The following is a 25,717-nucleotide window of genomic DNA, read 5'->3' as shown; positions in this document are numbered from 1 at the left end:
CACACCGCCCAGCGGTGACACCTTCTCCTCCAGCTAGACAGAGGAGGTAAAGGCAGGGTGTGAGAGCCTTGATGGCGTTCGGCTTGGAGCCATGTGTGGCAGGAGGGAGGGAGAGAGGAAGAGAGGGAGGGAGGGAAATGCGAGAGAGAGAGAGAGAGAGAGAGAGAGAGAGCTGAATCAGTGCCTCCTGTGTGGAAAAAAAGCCTCTCTCAAAGCTGTGCAGTAGCCAAGGCTCCGAAAGCCACACTCTTCCCTCATTCTAAAACATCACATTTGCTTTCAGTAGTGCATTATACATTAATGGCACTGTGGAGAAGCCCCCTTTTACCCTCTCTCTCTCTCTCTCTCTCTCTCTCTCTCTCTCTCTCTCTCTCTCTCTCTCTCTGCTCCACCCTCCCTCCTTTCGTCTCTCTCCGGTCCCTCCCTCTTTTCCCCCCGTCACTCGTACATACACGCGTGTGCTGCCGGCTCTCTCCTCACACTCCCCTCTCCCGTGCGCTGCTCCAAACATGTTGCCTGCGCGATGCTGCGCTCTGAAGTGGAAAACGTCCACCCGGCGGCCTGGCCGCGTGGCCCCATCGGCCCCCTCGCGGGCTGCCCGGCGCCGCCCCTGAGGGAGCTTGGCGACGAGGACGAGGAGGAGGAGGTGGCCCGCAAGGCGCCCTCTCCACCCGGCGGCGAGGAGGAAGGGGAGGAGACACGGCGGCAGAGGAGGCAGGCCGGTCCGGCGCCGAAGGGGACCATGCGCGGGAGACGCTACCTGCTGGAGCGAGGCTCCTGGTCCGGGTCGGCCGGTGTTGGCGGTAAGGGAGCAGCGGCCGGCCGGAGGCGGAGGTCACCCGACTGGCTTTATGAGTCGTACTGCCGCATGAGCCAGCAACACCCGCTCATCGTGTTCCTGCTCCTGATTGTGATGGGTGCCTGCCTCGCGCTCCTCGCTGTCTTCTTCGCCTCGGGGCTGGTGAGTGCCGACGGGTGGGGACGGTAGTGATGGGGGTCACAGGGAGGCGTGCCCCACGGTGTGATGGGCATGGAAGGGAGATTTGCACTGCTACTGTCCCTCTATCTCTCTCTCTCTCTCTCTCTCTCTCTCTCTCCCTATCTCCGTCTATCTTGGTCTGCCATTGGCCGTCTGATACTACTTAGACTGACACAGACACAGACTCCTCTCAGCCCGTAGCTGGTGCTGCTGGGTTGCCACGATATTTCAGAAGGCAGAAAATATGTTTTCACATCACAGAGTGAGAGCTAATAATCCACTGAGGGAAACCCGCCTCGTTTACACTAGCCACATGTCTTTGTTTATTTTGTGCTTGCGTTTCATCTTTGCTTTCAAAGTCGCGCCAGTGTGATTCATGTTATGATCTGTAAGTGTTCTGTGAGGCTAGAGTACGAACACTTCTAGAAAATCAACAGGCTTAGTCATGGCTAATTATACAGAACAGACGCAGCTGAAGCCATTAACCTCGCCATGATAAGACACCTCCGATTAAATCCCAGAGTCGGTCTGGCTCCGCTCACAGGGACATGGCATGCTGCCTCGCGGAATGCGAGCTACCCGGTTAAACTCAAACCCTCCTGATACATTTCTACTTCTTTCAGGTAGTCGAATGATCTGCATGGTTGCTATATTGTCAGGAGAGACTGATGTTAAAATAGAGTGTGGTTCAGGTTTGGGAGTGCAGTGCTGGAACTAATTCATTAAGTCAAAATTAGATACCGTAGTTCTGCATTTGTGGAATTATAGTAGCTCTCATACTAACATTCAGGGACTACATGACATTTGGAATACACCAATATATTTCCATGAAGTATTAAAAGAAAACGTTACTGTTGGTTTCCTGAATTTGTTTGTTATGGCTTTGATCCCATGTATAAACCCTTCCAGAAAAGCCGGACTATGTTGGGTAGTCCAAGCTGTTTTGTGCTGAAAGGAGCAGAATTCATCAGAGCAGGGAGGAAATCTGTCAGCCAAAGCAAAAATATTGACACACCGCCAAACTGCAGTGATGCACCTTTTGTTATGCTTTGCTTGCCATATATTTCGCTGGGAGCCAGCCATGTGACCTGCAGCTGCTCTGAGCAACACACGCTTGAAAATATATCAGCTGGCATGCAAAAAGCATGCCCCATCAACAAGCATCCATCAGTTGTTAAGGTTAAACGGGGCTGTGTTTACGAACAGGCTGGAGCCTTGCGGCTGCGGAGGCGCTCATGCTGTCGCTTTTTCTGTCCTTTGACCTATATCGCTCGCTGAGCTGAGCCTCGGCGTGATGGTCTCTCCTGTTCGGGTGGCTGCGCACGTCACGTCAATTGTATTTAAAAGTAAAAAAGGCCCCACGTGCTCTTGGGCCGTCCCTGAAGACACGCCTCTCCCTCGCCGTGGCCTGGTCAGCGGCGGAAGGGACTTGTTTGCCTGATTTTTGCCCATGCATGAAGGCTCCGCGTGGGGCTACTCTGCTCTTAGCACCCCTCCCACCCACTGCACAGGGATCGATGAAAAACAGCATTACACCCTCCCCAGCAGGCGCCTGGTGTTAAGAGGGCCTGGGGACTGTACAGTGGCTGTTTGGAGAGGCATTATAAAGTAGTTGCTGTTGTGGATGTTTAGCAGGCTCCGGTATTGGGGTATCTGGTCGGAGGGTGTCAGAGTCCTGCCTCCACCTCGAAAGAACCTCTACCCTTTCAGATTTTAGCAGGCCTCTCAGATCTTGGGTGTCTGAAAGCCACACTTCATCCATTATGCATTGGGCCGTGGTCACCGCCCTGCTTCTGCATGCCTCTCCTTTTTCTGCATCTCTATATCTCATCTCTCTGTGTCATCTGTGGATGTGCGATGCATTTGAGTCTAGGGCACGTAAGATAGAGGCATGCCCCCGTGGGCAGGCACGTGAGATAGTGGCAAGCCCACACTGAAGGGTGCGTGAGGTACGTGCACGCCCACGCGGATGGGCGTGTGAGATAGGGACATGCCCACACAACGGGTGTGAGTGAGATAGAGGCGCGCCCCCACTGACAGGCATGTGAGACAGAGACATGCCCATGGTGATGGGTACATGAGATAGGGCTGTGCCCACACTGACAGACAGGTGAGACAGAGACGTGCCCACTCTGCCCACAGAAGGCTGATTGGCTCAGTGTGATCCCTGACTCCTACAGCAGTAACAGCAGAAGGTTTTTTTTTTCTCCTCTTGCCGTACCGCTCTGATACTTGCCAGTAGCGGATAAACGGACGTCACGAAACTGGTCTGTAATCGGGCTGCTCTTTCCTTTTGTCCTGACGCGGGATGTGAAGGGGCCTGTTGTTAAAGTAAACGCTTTTCACATTCAGCTCCCTTGAGGCAGCCAGGATTAGTAAACTAAGTCTCTAGTCAATATTTTTCAGCTGTGCAGAATTCATTTCCACAGACCAGCTGGGCTGAGACATTACCCACATCTTGCAAAAAAACAAAACAAAACTGGAGTTACTTTCACTGGAAAAAGGGCAAATGAATATTGCATAGCTGATTGAAAACATTTTTGCTTAATTGCTATATATGAAGTGCAGTGCGTTGTTTTCGTAGCGACATAGTTCTAACTTGACTGTATTTTAAACACGACCATTTAAAAAATGTAACGGGGGAAGCATTGCATGTCACTGTGCTGACACGCACAGCATGAGACACCAGACTCTCGCACAGGCGTTTCTGAGCCTGGCTAATGGAAGAAGGATGCCCATGCTGTTAATGTGCAAGGAAATCGTTATAGAGACCACGTCCTGGCTACCCGCCGACCCGTGTGAATGCTTTTACTCACTGCAGTCACTGCCCGCTGAGCTGACAGGTGCAGGGGCAGGGAGCGGGCGAGGGCGGAGCTGCGACTGGGGGAGGGGCCGTGGGAGGGGCCGTGGGAGGGGCAGCGGGAGGGGCAGCGGGTGGGGGTGGGTCTAAATGCAACACATTATGTTAGGTACACATTTTTGTGCTAGATGGACAAGCCAAAAAGAATATTGCTCTGTTTGTTCAGTCACACATACAGCAGTTATCTCACCCCAGAAGCACTGGTTGTCATTTCTGTGTCATTCTTGATAAATAGGATGATTTTGACAGCCTCCACTAAGAAAAAGAAAGAAGGTTTCTCTTGCAGTCACTTCAGACAGTTATTGTTACAGTTTATAGTTAATAAAACATCAATGGCCTCTACAAAATAAAAGTCCAGTTTTCAGACGTAGTGTGGGATACTTGACAGTAATGCTGTGAGGGGATTTTGCACAGTTTCCAAGGTGATTAAAACCTAAGTATCCATTTTACCACCAGCCTTGTGGCAGGCTCAGACACAATCCAGCAGCAGTTGGTGTATTGACTTTTTGGTCAAGTTGCTGGCAAGCAGTGGGGGCTTCCTTACGTGATGCTGTGCCCTTCTGTGTTTTCCCCACAGGACATTGAGGCCCACGTGGCCTTTATCATCACCGTGCCAACAGCGCTGGCACTCTTCCTCAGCATCTTCGTGCTGGTATGCATGGAGCCCATCTTCAAGAAGCTCCTCCGTGTCTTCTCCCTGGTCATCTGGGTCTGCCTCGTCGCCATGGGTTACCTCTTCATGTTTTTCGGCGGTATCATCTGTCCTTGGGATCAGGTAAGACGAGATGGTTATTGACCCTCCCCGCCAACATACACCCCTCAACACCCCCCCCCCCCACCCTGGTGAGCTGGGCTGTTTTCAATTCAGGGGCTTCTTAAGTGACAGAGCCTGGTGAGAAACCTATCGATGAGGAGACTAGGCGAGAACGAGGTGGTTGTCTGATGAGGTCATCAAACGTGGAGCTGTGTGTGGAAATGGAGTGGACATGCTGTGTGCGGAGGGTCTCCGTAAGCAAGGCTGTTATCTAAGTGGTCCAGGCATAGTCCTCATGGTTTTGTTCAGTTTTATGTCAATTATTTCTGTCCTACATTTAAATCTAGCATTTGTTTTTTGTTTTGTTTTGTTAAAAGAGCCTGAGACATTGTTGGGAGTGTAGAAATGTATCATTGGGTGAAAATACACAGCACTCTTGTGTATTTTAAGAATCACTGGTTTTAGGATCCTTTATATTACCCCTTCTTATGGCATAGAGGTAATATATGGAATAGATTACTGTTGATTGATTATGGAAAATAGATAGATGAATAGATTCATCTTGATGCATGACGTGATTTGTGGCAGGTTTACATTCATCTGTTTGCCACTGTGACTGCTGTAAACCTGGGAAGCCTTCTGCCACCTCAGGCTATCAGTCCGTCATACTGGGATTGTATTAACAACAAAAACAACAATAAAAAAGCAAGATGACCAATAAAAAAGCTTTATATGAAGATCCATAACTTAATTTTCTGCTTTGCACATAAATTGCGTGTGTGTGTGTGTGTGTGTGTGTGTGTGTGTGTGTGTGGAGGGGCGGGGGGTAAGTTTCCATAAGCGGGACTGGGTAGGGGTGTAGACAGGAATTTCCGCGGTAACCAAAAGTTTGACCATGCCAGACGATAAGTGGTGTGTTCCTGCTATGGAGAACACCGTGGGGTCCGATGCACGCTGGCCTCCCCCTCCTCCCACCCCTGACCCCCCACCTCCACCCGTGACAACATGGTACCTATGGAAGGGGCAGCATATGGTGAAAGGTAAACACGGCTAATGTTTGCCGCGAGAAGGGAAGGATGGCTTTCCGTGTCAGCCGATAAGTCCGTTTGCTTGCGAAATGCGGAGCCGACGCCGAAGGGGCCTGCCGGCGCCGGGGGCGGGGACGAATCGCACAGCCGGGCCTTCGGAGGAAGCATTTGTGAAAATATCACATCAGTGCCAGTTAATTAAGACGAGCACGCTGTTGAGTCACAGCGGTCTTTATTCAGTCAGGCATGATAAGAGCCGATAAAATAATGTGATCTTCCTCCACTCGTTTCTTGAATCGTGATTGAAACCATTCTAGCGCAAATTAAATTAAAACAGAAATGCCAAAGTGCAATGCATAAACAAATTCATATCCTGAAATGATATGTGACTCTAATGTCTTTTGTTCTCAACACTACACTTGTTCCGCGAAGGAAAAGGATGTTGGTAATGGTGTCATCCTCGTACATTAAGAGGAACCAGGTCGTATTGTTCGAGCAACTTCTGGACTCTGTTTGGGTTTCTTTACACTTCCCGTTCAAGTACACGAGTTAGGTTCAGATGTCACAGTTGACAAACAAAGCAAGTGATAAAACAGCTGCTTATAGTTGAGGTTAATCAGGGCCGTGCACAGATTGTGCAGAACCCTGGAGCTCAGACCAAAATGAGTTGTTACTCTATGAAATATGTGAACTAGAACCAGAATTTAAAAAAAAAAAAACGTCACTGTTAGGAACTTTGATCTATCGGTACAATTGGTACGGAAACCATATAAACTGCTACTACATTGTACAACATTATAAATTTAATATGAGATTGTTAAATGTGTGAGTATTTAACCAATATATCTAAATTGTGAGAACAAAATCCATGATGTCAAAAGATGCAGGCAAGGAAAACGTCATTTTTTTGCGAAGTTCAGATTGTTTTGCAGAACTGAAGATTAATTTAATAATCTATCTGGCTGGAAGTGATGGCTAATGTAATGATCCCTACCGCAATCTGTGGTAGTCAGGGCCCAGACATGCAGCCACTTTAGTTGTAGCTACTAGCCAAAGCCAAGAGTTATTAGCATAATGCTGAGTAAAGCTAGCAAATAACAAACATTTGTAAGACAGACATATAACTGTTAATGGCGATGTTGTGGAGGTAGGACTTGCTTACCAGCTAATAGCCTATTGAGGTTTTATTCATATATGGCATGAATCCAAATGAATGATGGGTTTTTCAGTAACCTTGGCTATTTTTGCTGTCTTGTGTCTATATAATTATTCCTTGCAGTGTTAAGATTGACCTTTATGTTTTTCAAAGGCTCAAAGATGAGAATGATATGCAGACAGAGGAGGATAAATTGTTTAAAATCAAGTTTTGGGAGGATGTTTGATGCTACATTTTGTAGTGCGGTCCTGATTAGTTATATTGTGGTCATGTTTTACAAATGTTCTGCTTAAATTTCACCTCATAATGCAGATTTGGTATTCAAGACAACTCGAGCTACAGCCCCATAGCCAGGGCTGAGGCACCTTATAACATATGGGTCAACCTGCTGTTGGTATCTCTAATACAACAATGAGCATCTGAGCTATATCTGTGTAAGCCTCCTTTCTTAAATGTGAAGGCTCCTTATGTAAATGGATTTTAGGTGACAGGATGGTTCTGGCCTGGTCCTGTTGAAAACTTAGTGGTGCCTATATAGGTAAGGTTTTTGTTGTTTACTTATTTGTTTTTGGCTTGGTGTCTCTGCCCTTGTGTCTGTGGTGGTTGGAATGCAGCACACACTTCCTGCAGCGTGCTGTTGCCCGAATCAGAATCACTTTCCGCCGGCACAGTGCTGTGGTGTGTCTCGGTAGCCAGCGCATTGTAGGTAATTGCGGCCAAAATGCCGCGCGAAGTTGTGGGCATATCGAGGCGACACAAATAGACCAACCTTCCTTCCCTCCAGCTCCCTCCACTGCTGTCTGTACTGGGGTAGGTCAGCGCAGGGCTGGAGCTGATAACAGTGGGGTTCCGGCCCAATTAAGGCAAATCTGCGCTTGCCCCGACACTAATGGTACTAAACAGATCAGCTTTTCCCAGGAAATGCAGAGAGGCAGGCAGGAAAGGTGAGATGACTAAATGTCTTTCTGTGCAGGGCGACAGCAATGAAGGGGATAAAAAGCAGATCTGCTTTCTTTCGTTATACAGACCACCTCTGAACACCTCTGAACATAACAAGTTTGATTCTTTAGAAATGCCTTTTCAAATCATTGGCAAGTTTTTTTCACATGCACACATGGTCCTAGGCGTCTACTTAGTGAATGCCAGAAAGGCAGTTGATGGGAACCAGGTCTTGTACACCTACACACCCTCTGTATACCTACACATCCTCTGTACATGTATACACCCTCTGTATACCTATACAGCCTCTGTACATGTATACACCCTCTGTACACCTACACATCCTCTGTACATATATACACCCTCTGTACATGTATACACCCTCTGTACATCTACACATCCTCTGTACATGTATACACCCTCTGTACACCTACACATCCTCTGTACATGTATACACCCTCTGTATACCTATACATCCTCTGTACATGTATACACCCTCTGTACACCTACACATCCTCTGTACATGTATACACCCTCTGTACACCTACACATCCTCTGTACATGTATACACCCTCTGTATACCTACACATCCTCTGTACATGTATACACCCTCTGTATACCTATACATCCTCTGTACATGTATACACCCTCTATACCTATACATCCTCTGTACATATATACACCCTCTGTACACCTATGCTCCCTCTGTACACCTATGCTCCCTCTGTACACCTATACTCCCTCTGTACATGTATACACCCTCTGTACATGTATACACCCTCTGTACACCTACACATCCTCTGTACATGTATACACCCTCTGTACACCTACACATCCTCTGTACATGTATACACCCTCTGTACACCTACACATCCTCTGTACATGTATACACCCTCTGTATACCTACACATCCTCTGTACACCTACACACCCTCTGTGGTGTCTCCCTTCATTTGGGATCTCAGTCATTCATTTATGCATTGATTGTTTGCATGCCTGCCCAGCATGTAAAGTGACACTGCAAATGATGTTCGCAGCCATAGCAGAGTTGCACATATATTATTTCGATCGATCTACTGTCACTCACCCAGCTGAAAATAACTTTAAAAACACCCCAGTCAACTATTGATCATGTACACGTGGCATTCAGGCATGCGTGCGCCCACAAACACACACACACACACACATACATACACACAACCACCACATACAAACTGCTGGGTGCTTTGTATGCTGAGAGTTTCACATGTCTACTGAGTTGTGCTATCTTGCAGAGGTGAGAGATCCTCTGGTCTGATCCTTGTCAATACTTATGACCCAAGAATGTGTGTCTTAATGAAGAATCCTCACTCAATGTGCTGTTTACACCGTTTCCTGTCTGTACATTCATAATCCATGGCTTGAGTGACGTTAGGATATTATATATTGAAACTGTATATTAGCATATTTTGGAGTTCTGAGTGATTATTTGTACTAGCAGTTATTAGTATACCGTATATCAATCACAACCTCAGTTTAAGGGAAGTTTCTATGTCTGGAAGACTAATCAATTTAGATATGTGGCTGATTTATTTCCATATATGAAATAATATACAGTACATATGTTAATTTATGCACTGTGTACCGAAAACATATTCTGCTTGGTAAGAGAAGATGAAGGAAGTATTTAATATATTGAACAAGTGTGCGGCCGCCAGTTTTCTCCAGAGTACCTATTTATTCCAGCCTCGGTCAGCTTATTTGTATTGCATTGGTATGACAATGAAGAGGTTCATTAGGCATGAAAGAGGAATTATCTTTTAGAAAATGTGATTAAGCGACTGCAAAATTAAATGGGGGGGGGGGGGCTTCAGGTCTTCACGGTATCCTGAGTGATTTATGCTTTTTCATTTCTTGCTGGTCTGTCTCATGGTTCTCACCTCTTTGCCATGTGAAATGAAGGACTTAATCATTGTCTGAGAAAACAAGAGTTACATGTGTTCAGACTGCTGTATTTAGCTAGGATTAGCTCCTGAGCAAAGCGATTATGGAGTATGTGCGTAAACAGTGCTTCCCAGACATAAGAGTACACGTGAGGACAGCCCAAAGGAGCCAAAACCAACATTTAATCATTTTTACTATGTAAAAATCCGAGCACGTATCTACATGACAGGAAATGGGCATTGTGGTTTCAGCCAGAGAGATAAGACGTGAGGCTGTCCTGAGGCTGTGCTGTTTAATTGACTTCCCTCTCCTCCCCCCCCCCCATGTCTACGAGGTAGCTAGGATACCCACAGAGTAAAGGTCAAGGCGATGGCAGGAAGTGCGCCGGGTTTTCAAAATGCTCCGACTAGCGTCTTTGCTCATGCCCGTAACCCGACAACACACAACACGACAACACGTGTGAAATCAATATGGATTCTGAAGAATGGAGGAGAGGAAAGCTCAACAGAAACCTAGACAGGTTCTCACCGGACCACCACTTAGAGCTTTTGGTGACGTCAGATAACACTGTATGAGCTCCAAAGGAAGCCCTGGAGCTGTGGACTTCATTCTTAAACAAAGGATGTTGAGCCTTGTGAAGCTCAGTGACTGAGCCCAAGGTGTCATCTTCTCGCATGCCGAGAGACCTCTCGGCTCCGGCAGGGGGGTTTCTGCAAGCTGCTTTCTCCAGAGCGTTCGCAACATAAAAAAACACCCGCTCTGAGTTCCCCTCACAGCAAGAGCATAACACAACGTTGTATTTCGCCAGCCACCGTTGCAAATAAACACCAGAGTCTCTAAAGAAGAGGAGTGCTCAGCAGGAGGCGTGGAAACCATTTGCTGTGCCAAGTCCATGGCTAATGAGCCTGAAAGTGGCTAACTCAGACTGGCATCATCATTCCACAGACGTGCTTCACGGAGCTCCGCTATAGACCCCAGGACCACCTCCGCCTCGTAGACGAGATTTTCCTGAAGGGTGACCATGAGGCGAGCCGGCTTCGTTGCCATCTATGCCGGACAGGCACTAGCTTCTTCGGAAAAGGCGAAGTAAGCACTGCATTTTGAGTCTAGCTTTGACACCTTGTTATGTATTTCATGAACAAATAGCAAAGCCAATTTGAAGATTGGATTCTCTTTCTTGTTAGTTATTTCATTTATTTCAATTATGGCCATTAAATACTGTGACGATGTTGAAAATCAAATAATGAAAAGCTGTTTTAACCCTTTATTAGTATCAGTCACAAATGATTCTTGTGCTCGTGTGCAAAATGAAACCGCAAATGAAGCTATCTGGTTTCAGTTTTCATTTTGGCAGGATATTTTCACACGTGGAAATAAATGGCAAATGTGGATTTGCATTTTCATTTTGTTTTAATTGCAATATCTTTTGCCAGTTTCCTTCCCATACAAAGATATAAATACCACCTGTGGTGTTGAAACAATGCATGACACCTCGCTGTCCATACGTGTCCTAAAAGGCACTTGGCGTGCCACCATTATTAAACGCATTAGCAGTTAAAAGAAAATGCTGACTACCGATTACTGTAGCACTCCTCCTAGCTCTTCTTTATAATTCAATTACCTGCATTGGATTTCATAGATTGGAAGCAGAACACGAAAGAAATTCCATCTGAATTTCAGACGATAACCTCTGTTTATAATGAAACTGTAATGGAAGGAACTGACAGGGAAATTGGTCGGTCGGACACAGATGAGACATCACAGCGTAATGGTCGATCGTACTGCGCTAAACGACCTGTTGTTTGGGTGAGGGTAATGGTCACATCATACAGCAGATATCATGTGTCCATTTAGATCTAACAGTTAACGTTTGTTTGATAGCACACAGACGAAGTAGCTATAACTTTTTCTTTTTTTTTTTCGGGGTTGCAAAGGCCAGATTTTATCTTAAAAGAATCCCCCCTGCCATTAGCTTCTAAGTTTCTCCCTAAAGGAGACCCCTTTCCCAATTCATAACCTGCGGTAATCAGAGCTTGAGGGCTGAACGCTTAGTAGCTCTCTCTAAGCAAATAGCTGTTTGTGCAATATTAGAATTTAACATGTATTTACATGGCACCCGGGACAATGTTATTTGTACTCAACTCATATTCTCTGATATAGAATTTACAAGCAATTAATTAGAGTGACCTTCCAAATTCAATTCAGTTCAATCTGGCAAAAGCTAAAATAAATAGAAACTACTCCAAATCTGCCTGTTATTATTCTCCCAGCAAAACCAGTGCAACTTGTTTATTTAAATGTGAACGGAACCTTAACAGATTAACAACATAATTCTAATCTCTTCTACAGACAGCAATATTTTCAATTTCTTTGTCAGACATTGTATTATGATATGACGTGTACACATAGATGTACACATTATTTAATGAAATCTATGAGATTTAAGACTGCAGTAGAGTTTCATTTTGCTCGTTCGCTTGTGACAGTAAAAATGAAGAACGGCCAGTCAATAGTCTCATGTTCCTGGGTGGAGCAACGCTCACAGATGGGGTATTGATGTAATAATCTTACTGGGGTTACAGGACTGACATGCAGGAGCAGAATTTCAATAAGATGTCTAAAATCCCTAGTGTTAATATGACATGCAGGTGTGTCCAGGATTATTGTTAGCGTCTGATAAAAGGCACTGTTTGCATTAAATTAGAAATGATCGGTTGTTTATGTAGAAAAAAAACCCTGATTTTTAAAAATTACAATAAAGTAATATCTGTTTTATGTTTTCCTGTTTGTGACAGATGATTTTTATGCCTGATTTTATTTATAAAACTGCTTTTCTGATTGTTGAGTATGCACACAAATCCGGGACAATCCTGTCTCTGTCCTTCAAGTTCGAGCAGCGAATGAACTAGACGACATACTCAGAGGATTCTAGAAACATCCCAGAGAGGAGGAGATATTATACAGTTTGCTGGGTTGTGTATATGCAATACTGATCGCTCATTTATATCATTGTTGGGCAGGTCAATCACCTTGCAGTTCCTTTTCAAATTATGAAGATACAAATCAGGTGACTGTATAACACTCTGGCCTCTCGCTAAAATAACGATGCTCTGTTATAAATTGGTACAGTTAAAAATTTGATGCCCTGTTCTTTCTTTATGAAAGTGCAGGTTACTGAGATGATTCATATACACAGTAGCTATGGTGACATAAGCAGTCAGGACTCTGCCCGTCCCAGAGATGACTAAATCACCCCAGCCTGTACTTATATCAATGGCATTACACTCCCCATATGCAAATAATTAACAGTGATAAATAGACAATGAGGGGCATAAGAGAACTGATAAGGGCAGAGAGGAAGGCCCTTTTCTTCTTGGGGTGGGCACTATTGTTTGCTTATGGAGCTCAAAGTATCGAAATATCACCGAAGCTGACAATGGGCGGAGAACGAAGCAGTCGAGAATGTCTAAAAGAGCTTTAATAAACTCCCAGCACTGCAATTGTTCAGGCCAGTGTAGGCTGCCTTTCTTCTAGCAATGCACGTCTTATTGCTCGGGTCCACTGTAGAGACAACAGCACAGTAAAACTCCACACAAACGCAAGCCAACAAGATGTCAGAGATGGGCTGGAGATGGATGGGCTGCAAATGACACCCGCGACACATTGAAACGCTACATCGTGGTGAAGCTTGCAATTACAGGCACAGAAAGGCAGGGTACGCGGGAAGGCTGTTTTCATGGCGTCGTTGGGGAATGTAGAGAAGTCACAGAGGGGGCTCTGTCTGCGTCCACGAAGCATCTATATAATGGAAGTACAGTCCACGTGAGAGAGAGAGAGAGAGAGAGAGAGAGAGAGAGAGAGAGCGCGGGAGGGAGGGCGAGGTGTTTGGTTTTGTTGACATTTGAGGCAGCAATTATTTTTCATCAAATGAAATGACTTTAAGCTGATTTACCATCAGTTCAAACCTTAATTTGTAGAAAGGAGCCCAACTGAAGCTAAATCTTCATTTGTAGTTCATTTACATTTAAGACATTTGGCAGATGCACTTTTCCAGTGACTTCTGAGATTGAACATCTACAATTATGGTTTTTATAGACTTGTCAGTGCTCCATGTTGTACCCATTACAGAAGCACATAAACATCCTGAGATTGACGTGATGAGGTCCCACCTGCTAGCTAGTTTCTCCCTTTTAGATGATAGCTACCAATCTGTTTTCTTGGACAGCTGTGGAATTGTAGAAATTCAAACTCTCAATCATTGATAACAGGGCAAAACCTTAGAAATGCCTTCTCTGTCTAAGGAGCCAGGCAGAAGGCCTCAGTTAGTGAAATGCTAACAAAATATTGAATATGAATGTACACATAAAGCTGTTAACGTGAGGTAAACGTAAATGAATTTTCTAATGTTTTTCATCCTAACCTGTATCTGCAGCATGCAATAATTTAGAAACATTTCCCTGTAATAAGAATAGAACATCCATTCACTCCAAATGCAATTATAGTGAATACCTTTGGGATCCTGTTCAGTTCTGCCAGTGAACATCTGAAGTACATGCCAATGTAAGATCAAGTCAACACAGCAAATGTCTTAAGATGGGATAGACAGGCAGGAATGTTGTGCCTATGCTGTTCTAACTGATCCAGCAGAAAGTGACTCCAGTTACTTATCTCTTGCCTGAAGTCTTGTATTAGTTATGCGTGGTAATGCGGAACACCACAAATTCATCCCTCTGGAAAACCAGTGCCCTGTTTGAAAGAGCTAATTGTACACAATTTACAAATAAATTTGACTAAAGATTTCATGAAAGCTTTCTACAAAAATTACATTGTTTATCAACGGACAACCTGACTTGGGTTTTCACTAAACATGTTTCTAGTCAACTGGTTTTCTGTTCTTTTCTGAGAAATATCTCTAAACTATTGTTCATGGAAATTGACTTTATGCTACAGATGTGCACAAGCACACAGAGAGTGCTTTACAAAATAGAAACAAAATTAAATGGAATGAATCAAGGTAAATCAAAAGATAAAGTTGAAAGAACAATATTAACAATTTGAAATACATTAGGATAAAGAGGATCAAATAAAACAAATAAAATTCAGCAGCAGAAGGCACAGGATTAATAAAAGCCGATTTAAATAGAGTCTTGACCCTCCTTCAGGTCACTGGGAAGGCTATTCCACACCTTAGGGTCACAGGAAGATAAGGCAGCTTCAGCACCCTTTGGTCAGGTCGCAGGTAACATGTTACTCTTGGAAGAATAAAGTTCCATAATGCACATGCTCAGTTCATCTGTGGATCCTTGAGAATAGCATATATTTATTCTTAGCCTCATTAAGCACCAATCTGAGGTCACATGGGAATTCCTGAATAAGGTTTAGGTCTTTATGTAATTTGTTTTCTAGGTCACACTGTCACATAGTACACAGACTAATAAATTACTAGAGTCATCAGTATAAAGTAGATTTAACATACCACCAGTGTCGTGTACATATGTTTATTCTATACGTATACACGTAAACACACGGTACATAGAATGATAGAATGTAGGTGGTTTATAATTTTAAATAAATTTGGATCTACAGGCAAATACAAATAGTGTAGTTGATGCACAAAAAAAAATTACTTACAGAGTGAAGGGTTTGTGCTGATTGAATGGATGTTGACCATTTAGATTAAGTTTCTTGTCAAATACAGCATCTGTAGGTCAACAATTTGCTTGTATATTATGTGTGAAGGCCACTGTTTCCTAAGTGATCTACTATTTAAATATTAGATCTAATTAGATTTAATGAAGAGGACTTTAATCACATAGAGCAATCACATTCTCTCCTCATAAGTCCACAGAGGAACTGCACTGGACGTCATAGTGGAGCTTTGTTGATTGGAATCCAGACTAATGACTAGTGCTCTGGGGAGATTTCTCAGGGATAAAGGTACTGAAATGTCACAGGCTGTAATAATAGATAGTGCTTTATTATCAAAGGTAGCAGAGGTAAAAAGTGATGTATACTCTGTGTACACAATTTAGGTGCAGAAAGGTGAACCTATAATAAGTGGAAATAGAGCATTAAATTGAGTCCAGTCTTGCACATCCAACGAGGGCCGATTTGTTGTAATTGATGCCCAATGCTTATTAATATTATGAACAAACTAAGTGCAAGGGTGTGACTTGGGGTCAAAAGATCATTTTTTAACCCAAGCTACTCAAATGTTTCTACAAAACGTTCTACAACCTATATGTTGTGGCTCTCAAAGCCTTCAGTTGGAATTGATTAATTATGTATTGCATGCTGATTGCAAATCTGTTTGACTTTGACTGTGAATATTTCTTAATGTGTCAATAAGTAATATATCAAATTTCATAACAAACAAAGCATTTATGAATTCAAAAGAGCTTAAAGCTTTTCCTGCAACATGGCATACAGGTGTGTCAGGCATATGGTGTTGAGAAGTCAATTGTTCTCAGTGGTATTTATTTTCAGCTACTTGCAGTATGATTAATTGGTTGTTTATCATTCTTTTTCTGTATTTTTTGCCACTTTTTTTTTTGTTTTGAGAGAGGCCTATTCAGCTCAAAATACATTTTTTTAGTTGCACTTTCAAATGATCCAGCTTACCTACATTATCCAGATATAGAACAGGCATAATAACACACCCAACAACACAGAAGGCCACCCCATAGAAGGAGAAAGTGCAGAAAAAATCCATTTGGTACAAAACAAAAATCCTGGCAAACATGAACATGATTGCCGGTGGCAGGTAGGCTGTGAACGTCATGGTGAAGCTGGTGCAGACGATCTGAAGAGCGCGCTTCTTCTTTGGGTGCACACGGATTTTTCCAGATGGATCTGGTGATCTCAGAGCTTGAAATATTGACACATCGCAGAAGGTAATGACTGGCAGGGCCAACATCAAAGGAACAGAAACCACTGGACTGATGAACACGTTTTGTACCATAGATAAAACAGAACCAAACCCAAATGTGATCATCCAGACAGTCAGGCAGATTATCTCCCTAATTCTGGTCCCATTCTTATTGGTCATGTATATTATAGGGTGAATCACAGCAAAGTAACAGTCCCCACAAATGCAAGCCATGAAGAATGGCCTGCCACACAGAGGTAAACCATGGATGAACTCTGAAAAGTAATAAAGGTTTTGGTTGCCTAACATCGTGTAATTGTAGACGGCAGGGAGCAGAACGACCATGAAGGTCAAATCCATGATGCTGAGGTTGAACATGAAGACATCACTGGAGATTCCCTGTCGGCGTCGCTGACAAAGATCCCTCAGTACCATCACAGAAGCTGGAACTCCTAGTAGGGCAGAAACCACACAAATGATGGCCCAGAACAGCTCGGCCGTGGGTTGCTCTCGGCACTTTTCAAATTCATCCATACTATGGGTGCTGTTAGATGGTGATGAAACCAACAATAATGTCCTTTCTATGGGCATTTCCATATTCACCTGTGTGAAATGCAGAGTGGCATACAGTGAAATGCAGAGTGGCATTTTAGTGGGGGCATGGTGGGTGTGGTGTGGGTGGGACTTGTGGTTCTCATCTTTCTGGCTCCACCTCCATTGTGTTTGGAATGCCTTCCTTGGTAAAAACATGGAGCAGGAGCACAGGATAAAGGAGAGGTGATTGTTTACTTAGAGAAGTTATGACCTGCAGCCAAATGTAAATAAAACTGTTAAGAAGACTAGATTTCTAATTACAAAACTTTTCTTGCTAGATTTGAACAATATGGAGTGAAGTATGTCAAAACAAAAAATCCCCACAAATGGAGGCCATGAAGAGAGGTGCGCTGCAAAGAACCATGCAATAGATAAAACCAGTAAGACTAGGGAGGAGTATAGCTGATAAAACCAGTAAGACTAGGGAGGAGTATAGCTGATAAAACCAGTAAGACTAGGGAGGAGTATAGCTGATAAAACCAGTAAGACTAGGGAGGAGTATAGCTGATAAAACCAGTAAGACTAGGGAGGAGTATAGCTGATAAAACCAGTAAGACTAGGGAGGAGTATAGCTGATAAAACCAGTAAGACTAGGGAGGAGTATAGCTGATAAAACCAGTAAGACTAGGGAGGAGTATAGCTGATAAAACCAGTAAGACTAGGGAGGAGTGTATCTGATAAAACCAGTAAGACTCGGGAGGAGTGTATCTGATAAAACCAGTAAGACTCGGGAGGAGTGTATCTGATAAAACCAGTAAGACTAGGGAGGAGTATATCTGATAAAACCAGTAAGACTAGGGAGGAGTATAGCTGAGGAGCAAATCCATGAAGCTGTGGTGGAATGTGAAGATATTGTTGAAGGTGTCTTGTTATTGCCTCTAAATAAGGTTTTACAATGGGTCACCCCCCCCCCCCCCCCCCCCAATTTGGTCATGTCTGAAATTTGTATTCTTATTTTACAAAATACATTATAATGTTTTTCATCTGGAAATTGCCATTGTTCTTTAAAAATAATTATTCCTATTCACAAATTCAAAAAGGTACATTAATACATTAATTTTATGTTAATTACCTTTTGCATTTTCATTTAATTTAAACCTGTTGCTGTTTCTATGTTGAATATTGTTCATGAAGCAAATTATATCCTGAGGGTCTTGAAAAGGTGTGAAATTGCAGTGGATGGCAGGGGCACATTATGTAAATCTTTTGGTTTGTGGAACAACACAGGTGTTAGTCATTTACACAGATATATTTGGGCTGTCCAAGCTTAGTAAACAAATCATTTGAATGCACTAAATCTCCCACTAAAGTCCAAAAGGAAAGGTAGGTACAGGGTAATAAGTCAGTTTCCTTTCATATTTTGTTAAATGTACAGCAGTCTTTAGAAGAAGTTCTTGAGGTGTCTTATCAAACTTCAGACCACTAGGTAGGCCATTCATTTACATGGTTTAGCTTTCTAACGTGTATTTATAATCAATGTGAAGGTTACCATTGAATCAAAAATGCAAGCGCATATATCAGTTTGTAATTATAAATGAGACCTTAAGCAATGACAAAGTGAAATTTGTGAAACAGTGTTCAGTCAAACTCTTATTTTTCTTATAACTAGAAGTAATAGTAGCTCTTTTAAGGGAAACTAGCAAACTGTCAAAGATCTTTTCTAGGTCTCAATACTGTACTTAACCATATCAAAGACCAAAGATCAATATATATTTGACCACTGGACAGCAAGCAGGTGTGTATTTTTGGATGGCAGATCATTCTCTACTAAGAAATCACTCTGGAATCAGAACATATGTCTGCACTGAAAATATAGAACACCTGGATTTGGATCATCTATTGCGCTGATTATTACTGCGCACAAATAAGGATGCCAGAGACCAGTATGTTGGGTAAAACAATTAATAGTTGTATTACTGAGAACTTGTGAAAGGTCTGCCATATGCAATGCTGAAAACACAAATAAATCACCCAATAGTAAACAACAGCAACAATAATAAACAACTAGGGCCTCAAGAAAATAAAGAGTGACCTGAAAGACAAGTGCATGCAAACGTGTGTGTTTTAAACAGAAGTTTGTATGTGCATCAGTTAGAGTAGACTTAACGTTCAGTTTCAGAAACTCTAAAGGTTCACCACCCACCAGCCCTGATCGTGGAAAGCTGCTTTATGCTATCTGCCCAGACGCTGCTCACCATGGGAGATGATCTATAATCACATGACTTCATGCTACGCAACAGTACCTCATAACATAAGAGACAATGCAAAAAAAATGTAAAGCATAAATAGAAATGCCAGTACAAATCAGGCGGAATTTATGCAAAGGTCTCTTCTGCAGATGGATATCAATCATTTAGACAAATCTGTTGTTTAAACACGTTGACAACCCTTTTCAAATGAACATTATTTGAATGCACATTATGCAAATATATAGAGAACAAATGTAAATATTGCATTATTACTAGATAATATTAAGAGGCCTTATTGGTCTTGTATGTTTTCTTACATGCTCTCCTAAAATTTTCCAAAAATTTTTAAGATCATAATTTTAATTAAGATGAGGGAAATACACAACATGCAGACCTACTTTTTTTTTTATTTCTGAGAAATCCAGATTGTGTAAATATGCAAATTGGAAATGTAGGGTCAGTAGCTAGTCAGCAAGCTACCAAGCTAACAGACGCCTTTATTGTTAGCTAACAGCTTTATTGTTGGCTAGCTAGACAGTGTTAGCTTGTCTGGGATTTCCATGTATGATTTACGGTTCACACTCCAGGATAGGTAATGTGTAGGGCTGACTTTGCATGCAGTTAAATTAAACTTGCTCAGTGTAGGCACACCTCCGCCAAAGATGCATCTTGTATACACTCAGCACCTCTGAGGCCATGGTTATCTGGTAAAGGGTGGCATGCTCCCTCCGGGCGGGGGGTCCTTGTTGTAGACCCAGGACCCGATGCAGGGACCCTATTACATCTCCCAGTCCGGGCACACCTGGGGATCCTCTAGGAGGAGCTGGAGGAAGCAGCTGAGGACAGGGAGCCTTGGCTTTCTTTGCCTATCCTACAGCCAGCATGACCTTGAAATGGCCGAAGAGGCCTAAGAAGGTGATGATTTCCAGTGTTATTGTAATGTTCATTCCAGTATGATTGCAGTGTTAATTTGACAGGTAAACATCCAGTAGTTTGAGTGCAATCTTGTCATTTTGGTAACTTGGCTTTTCTACTTCTTTATGGTGAAATGGGTTCTTTTTGCATGATCCACATTTGCATACTAGAACATGACGGACGTTAGACTTCCTACGTTATGACACGTTCACACTTGAATGCCATATGCAACGTGCTGAGATTTCTTGCTGCCCTGTTTCCTAAAACACTTTGGAGAATCCGCTGCAGTGACAGTTTTTAGAATTTGACCCGTCTCCACTGTCCGACCCATTCTTCCGGGGCTTGGAAATATCACAGAAAGTGACAACCAGTAGGACTCCAATTAAAGGCATGAAGTTAAAAGAAGGTGCGAACCCAAGATCTGCAATGTTTCAGGAAGCTAAAAAAGACCTGTACTCAGTCAGACTTTCACAGAGTTCAACTGTTTGATTATAATACATTTTCTAATAGGCATATTATAAGGTGAAGCACAGCAAAACAGTCTCCATCAGTGTAGTGCTATTAAAAGGAGTCCCCATAACCATGGGTTTTCAACACCAAAGCGCATAACCACTAGGAAAATAGTGTCTAAAGTGGTCAGTTAAGCACAAAAATGTGGAGCTTCATTGTCGCTGGGAAGGTTTCCTTAGGCTGAAGAACAGAGGAGGAACCGAAAAGAGCATATGAGAGCACCTCCCGTCAGTGGTGCTGTTTGGGAAAGATGAAGAATTTAAGGTGGACTTGGATCCACTGTAACAGCAGAGCTTCTGGATCACAAACATTCAGAGCTACGTGTAGAACAAATAATTCAATGATTTCATGGTTTTCAGTACGTGTATGGGAACAACAACTTTATAATTACATAGTGTTAATAAGGAAATAATCAAATAAATAGAAATAATAAAATAAGTGATAGTAGACATTTCCTGCTGTTTGAAGCCAGTGCTTGTGAGCCAGAAAAATACAGTCAGGGTGGCAGACAAATCATATCCCCCCTCCTCTGAGGTTCCACCATGTCCCCCTCCTCTGAGCTGCCACCATGTCCCCTTCCTCTGAGCTGCCACCATGTCCCCCTCCTCTGAGCTGCCACCATGTCCCCTTCCTCTGAGCTGCCACCATTCCCCCTCCTCTGAGCTGCCACCATCCCCTTCCTCTGAGCTGCCACCATATCCCCATCCTCCTCTGAGCTGCCACAATATCCCCTTCCTCCTCTGAGCTGCCACCATCCCCTTCCTCTGAGCTGCCACCATATCCCCATCCTCCTCTGAGCTGCCACAATATCATCTTCCTCTGAGCTGCCACCATGGCCCCCTCCTCTGAGCTGCCACCATGGCCCCCTCCTCTGAGCTGCCACCAAATCATCTTCCTCTGAGCTGCCACCATGGCCCCCTCCTCTGAGCTGCCACCATATCTTCTTCCTCTCAGCTGCCACCATATCCCCCTCCTCTGCGCTGCTTCCTTACAGATTCATGAAGAATCTGGTTTTCTCAGACCGCAAAGCATTGAAATTAAACAAATCATAACAGCCAGGAGCTATGAACATGAAAAAAAACCAAAACAGAATTGTGACCTAAAGAGAAAACAACTGCAGAGCTAGCAGAGATGTCATTACTCCAATACAAAAAGTCTGCAAGTTTGCCATATTAAAGAGGTTGCATCTAAACCAACCTTGATTTGGATTTTGCCCCATAATGATGAAATTACTTGGCGCTATGGAGTTGCGCTGAGATGTATTTTATTTTGACAGATCATGTCCAAAGAAAGCATAATACCCCAATTTCTCACATACTCTCTTTTTTGGAAAAATGAAGAAAATTTTTAAAATGACAGTAGAAACAAATCTGATGTAATGCAAAGTTCACGTGATGTCTGTACAATGCAGGTGTCAATCATTTAACTAAGACTATAGGCAGGGCTTTCTGAGCTATGAAAACAAACAGAAATATGTGACAATCAATTGCCAGCAGCACCAATCAGGGTCCTGCCACATTGTGCTGGAGGTCATTCAGTACATGCAGTGCAGATATAGTCGAATTGTCCTGTGAACAGAGGAGTAAATACCTGAACGGATTATTTTTTGATATGATAGTGTTTCTCTGTGCTTATTCATAACTTGGACTGAGTGTATGACCTCCTGCTAGCACCACCATATCAATTTGAAGTTATATTTATTAATTATGTCTAGGCAAATGTAGCTACCCAGCTATGTTTTCACATGAAGTTACACTAAAGGTCAGATTAGGACTGTTTTGGTTCAAATAATGCACCCACTTCTGAAAACTCATCATAGATTAACATTTTTTTTAGAAAGATTATTTTCAGCAACTGACATTTACATTTTATTGTCTTGATTTTATTTGTGAGTCAGGATGAAACATGAAGGGGTGTTGATGAAAAGATGAAACATGAAGGGATTTTAGTGATCATACACACCAAGTGCACCTGACAAAGTGCCCCAGAATACACCAATTATACATTAAAACATACACACACACACACACACACACACAAAAAAAAACCATATCAAAATTCACATTTTCCTATGCGAAGGGGGTTGAAGGTGACACTATTTCTACACTGGCTAGAAACATCAAAAAAGACTTCCTTTTAAGATCTTAACAATAAGGCCAACTTAGACACTGAACGAGTTTCCGAAGCCACTGGTTCTGATTAAATATACCCTCTATGGATCAGCTATAGCAGAACTACAAAGGAAAAAAAGGTAATTTCTTTTTCATTTTTTCCACCATTTCTTAGTAATATTGAGCTTTTCCACATTTACCAGATATAAAATAGGCATGAGGACACATCCAAACATGCTGAAGCAGCATCCATAGAAGAGTAATCCACAGAGCCACTCAGTCTCGTCCACTGACATCAGGCGTCCAAATAAGAGGATAATTGCTGGTGGCACGTAAGCAATGAATGTCATAATACAGCTGATTCTGATGGCCTGAAGAGCTTTCTTTTTCTGTGGGTGGATATTACTGTTTCCAGATGGATCCGGATTCCTCAGAGCTCGGAGTATGGAAATAGTACAGAAAGAAATAATCGATAGGGCTATTAATATAAAAGTAGAAGACCAAGGAGTTGAAATTAACCAAGCTAGCGAGGCAAAAGTTGAACAAACACCGAGTACAATTATCCAGACTGTGGCGGAGATTGCCTTTTTAACTATGATGACTTTCTTACTGGTCTTGTACGCTATGGGATGAACCACAGCAAAATAACAGTCCCCACAAATACAAGCCATGAAAAGAGGTCTACCCGTCATGGTAAAGCTAAGTATGAAGTTACAAATCCACTCAAATGCGAAACTGTTCCATACCATGTAATTACAAACAGTAAATGGGGCAGTGCCTGTCAAAGTCAGATCAATGACAGCCACACTCAGCGTGAAAACGTCACTGAAGACAGTCTGTCGCTTTTTCTGAAGGAGCACATATAGTACTGTGAGACTGGCTGGAAAGCCCAGGAGGAAACAAACCACAGAGAAAACTGACCAGATTACAGGCCCCGCCAGCTGTTTCGAACACCAGTAGAATGCCTCGTGCTTGTCCGCCGAAGGTGATGAAGAATTTACACTTGAATTTAAGCTCATCTTAGCCTCTGTTTCTGAGCAGGTAGATGAGCACACCTGAGTGAAGAAGAAGGCAATGAAAGAGCAAGGCAGGACACAATATAAGCACGAAGCTAAGGTTTCGCTAGGAGCTAGCGCATTAAAAAATGCCGCATGGGACAATAAACAGGTCGAGTTTTGCACCATCCCGTTTTAAGCAGTGAAGCCTGAGGCAATAACATCCACTTTTAAGGGGTCTTGCTTTGAACATTCCCAAGTTTTGAATATGCAAATGTAGAAGCTACAGTCATGTTAATGATGACTGTAGCGATGGGCTGTACAGGTATAGGTGGATACGCCAGGGTTTCCAGTTCTCTTTTCGAATGATTTTTTTTTAAATGAGAAAATCAATCTGGCATTTATTGACCATTGGATGATCCATGTAGCTGGCACGGTGAGTACGGTCAGTTTTTTAACGCCAGAAGAAGCAGCTCTCACTCAGTGAAGCGGTGGAGGTATTTGTGTCCTGCCTTGTTAGCCACAGCTTTTACATCCAACTTTTTCACCTACTGCTTTTAGCTACATTTGACTGATCCTTTGTCCATGCCATGAAAAATTGCCTCACCCTGTGTTCTGTGGGCTTGCATGCCATTGCAGTTGCACTGTGTACTCTTTTTGAAAATGTTGTTTTTGGGTTCTGACTCATTTTTACTCTTGTTTCATATTTTTCTCCTTGCAGAATGATCATGTGTTGACACACATCTAAGGCAGGGAATGAGACAGAGAGAACAGCTATATGGAGTTTCCACTAAACTGTGCCTGTGCAGGGACCAGGCTGGGCCCAGCAAAGGGAATCAATGCACAATGATCAAAATACAAAATGATTTGCATGAGCTTTACTGTCATTAGTACAACTTAAAATAATGTATCCTAGAATTTTAGAAAAATGCACACGACACTGGCATGTAGGACATACGGGACCATAAATGTGTTGCCCTGGTTAGATGAAATTTTGTTACAACTAATATGATTTCTAGCCCACTTTCACCTTTGACCTTGATTTGAGTCAAAAGTGGTAACAGTATTTCAACTGAAGTGAACCATGGTCACACACAGGTACCAGTATGCTGTGACTGAAACAGGCTGGACAAAGTATCAGACCCTGCAATTTTGGTTAAAGTTCCACAGCACTGAAGTTGTGCTGTATTTATGGAGGGCTCTTTTATCTTCATGTTTAAAATGGAAGTACAAAGTCATTCTATTATATTACTTTATTTCCTTTTGCTGGACCGAGGATCCATTGTTAGCATTATCCATTTATGGCCATGTTATAAATCTCCACTACTATGGAGCTTTCAGCTTGGGAGGGTCTGTCCTCTGTAACACAAGAACAGTTTGGCTTTGACTGGCAGTCATTTCTCTGTATTGATAATGGCACAGCAGCACAGAGGTTTAAAGAGTATGAATGTGATATGGACCAAATCTCGTTTCTTTTTTGTTATTTCGATAAGATGATAGAGGAAATGCAGTTCTGGTGGTATTATCCCAGTGTAAGACAGTGTATAATTCATAAAAGTTGCCCATTAAAGCCAGAACTAAATAGCACACAGAAGGTTTACACAGGAAGTCTTTCAGTTAGGTTCGTCTAAATGCACACATCACCTACTTTATTAGAAACTCCATGTTGTTAATGTATAGCTTCATGTAGTTGTACAGGTAGAGTGTAACGTTGCTGCTGGCCTGAGTGCCATAGGACTCCTTTGACAATATATAACATTTAATGACATAAAACACATACAACAAGGGTGGAACTCACACTTAACACTAACGAAAAACATGACTGTGCACTTAACGTTAAATATAGAACACAGATACATTAATAGACGATTACAGAAAACAACGTTACGGCTATAAC

At 42.9% G+C, this 25,717-nt stretch overlaps 1 protein-coding gene across 2 annotated transcripts in view; it reads left to right on the top strand.

The window, feature by feature from the left end:
- Positions 1–453: 453 nt before the first annotated feature.
- adcy2a (adenylate cyclase 2a) overlaps positions 454–25,717 on the top strand; it is a 62,609-nt gene continuing 37,345 nt past the window's right edge. For both annotated transcript variants that reach the window (XM_081696226.1, XM_035530838.2), the window contains exons 1-2: positions 454–961; positions 4,417–4,614. In XM_081696226.1, the coding sequence (XP_081552352.1) occupies positions 524–961; positions 4,417–4,614 (636 nt within the window). In that variant the 5' untranslated portion in view covers positions 454–523. The remainder of the gene's footprint in view (positions 962–4,416; positions 4,615–25,717) is intronic.

This window comes from Electrophorus electricus, chromosome 14, assembly GCF_041902795.1.
Source record: "Electrophorus electricus isolate QZ-2024a chromosome 14, ASM4190279v1, whole genome shotgun sequence".
Classification (NCBI taxonomy): Eukaryota; Metazoa; Chordata; class Actinopteri; order Gymnotiformes; family Gymnotidae; genus Electrophorus; species Electrophorus electricus.
This window is presented reverse-complemented; position numbering and strand designations above follow the sequence as displayed.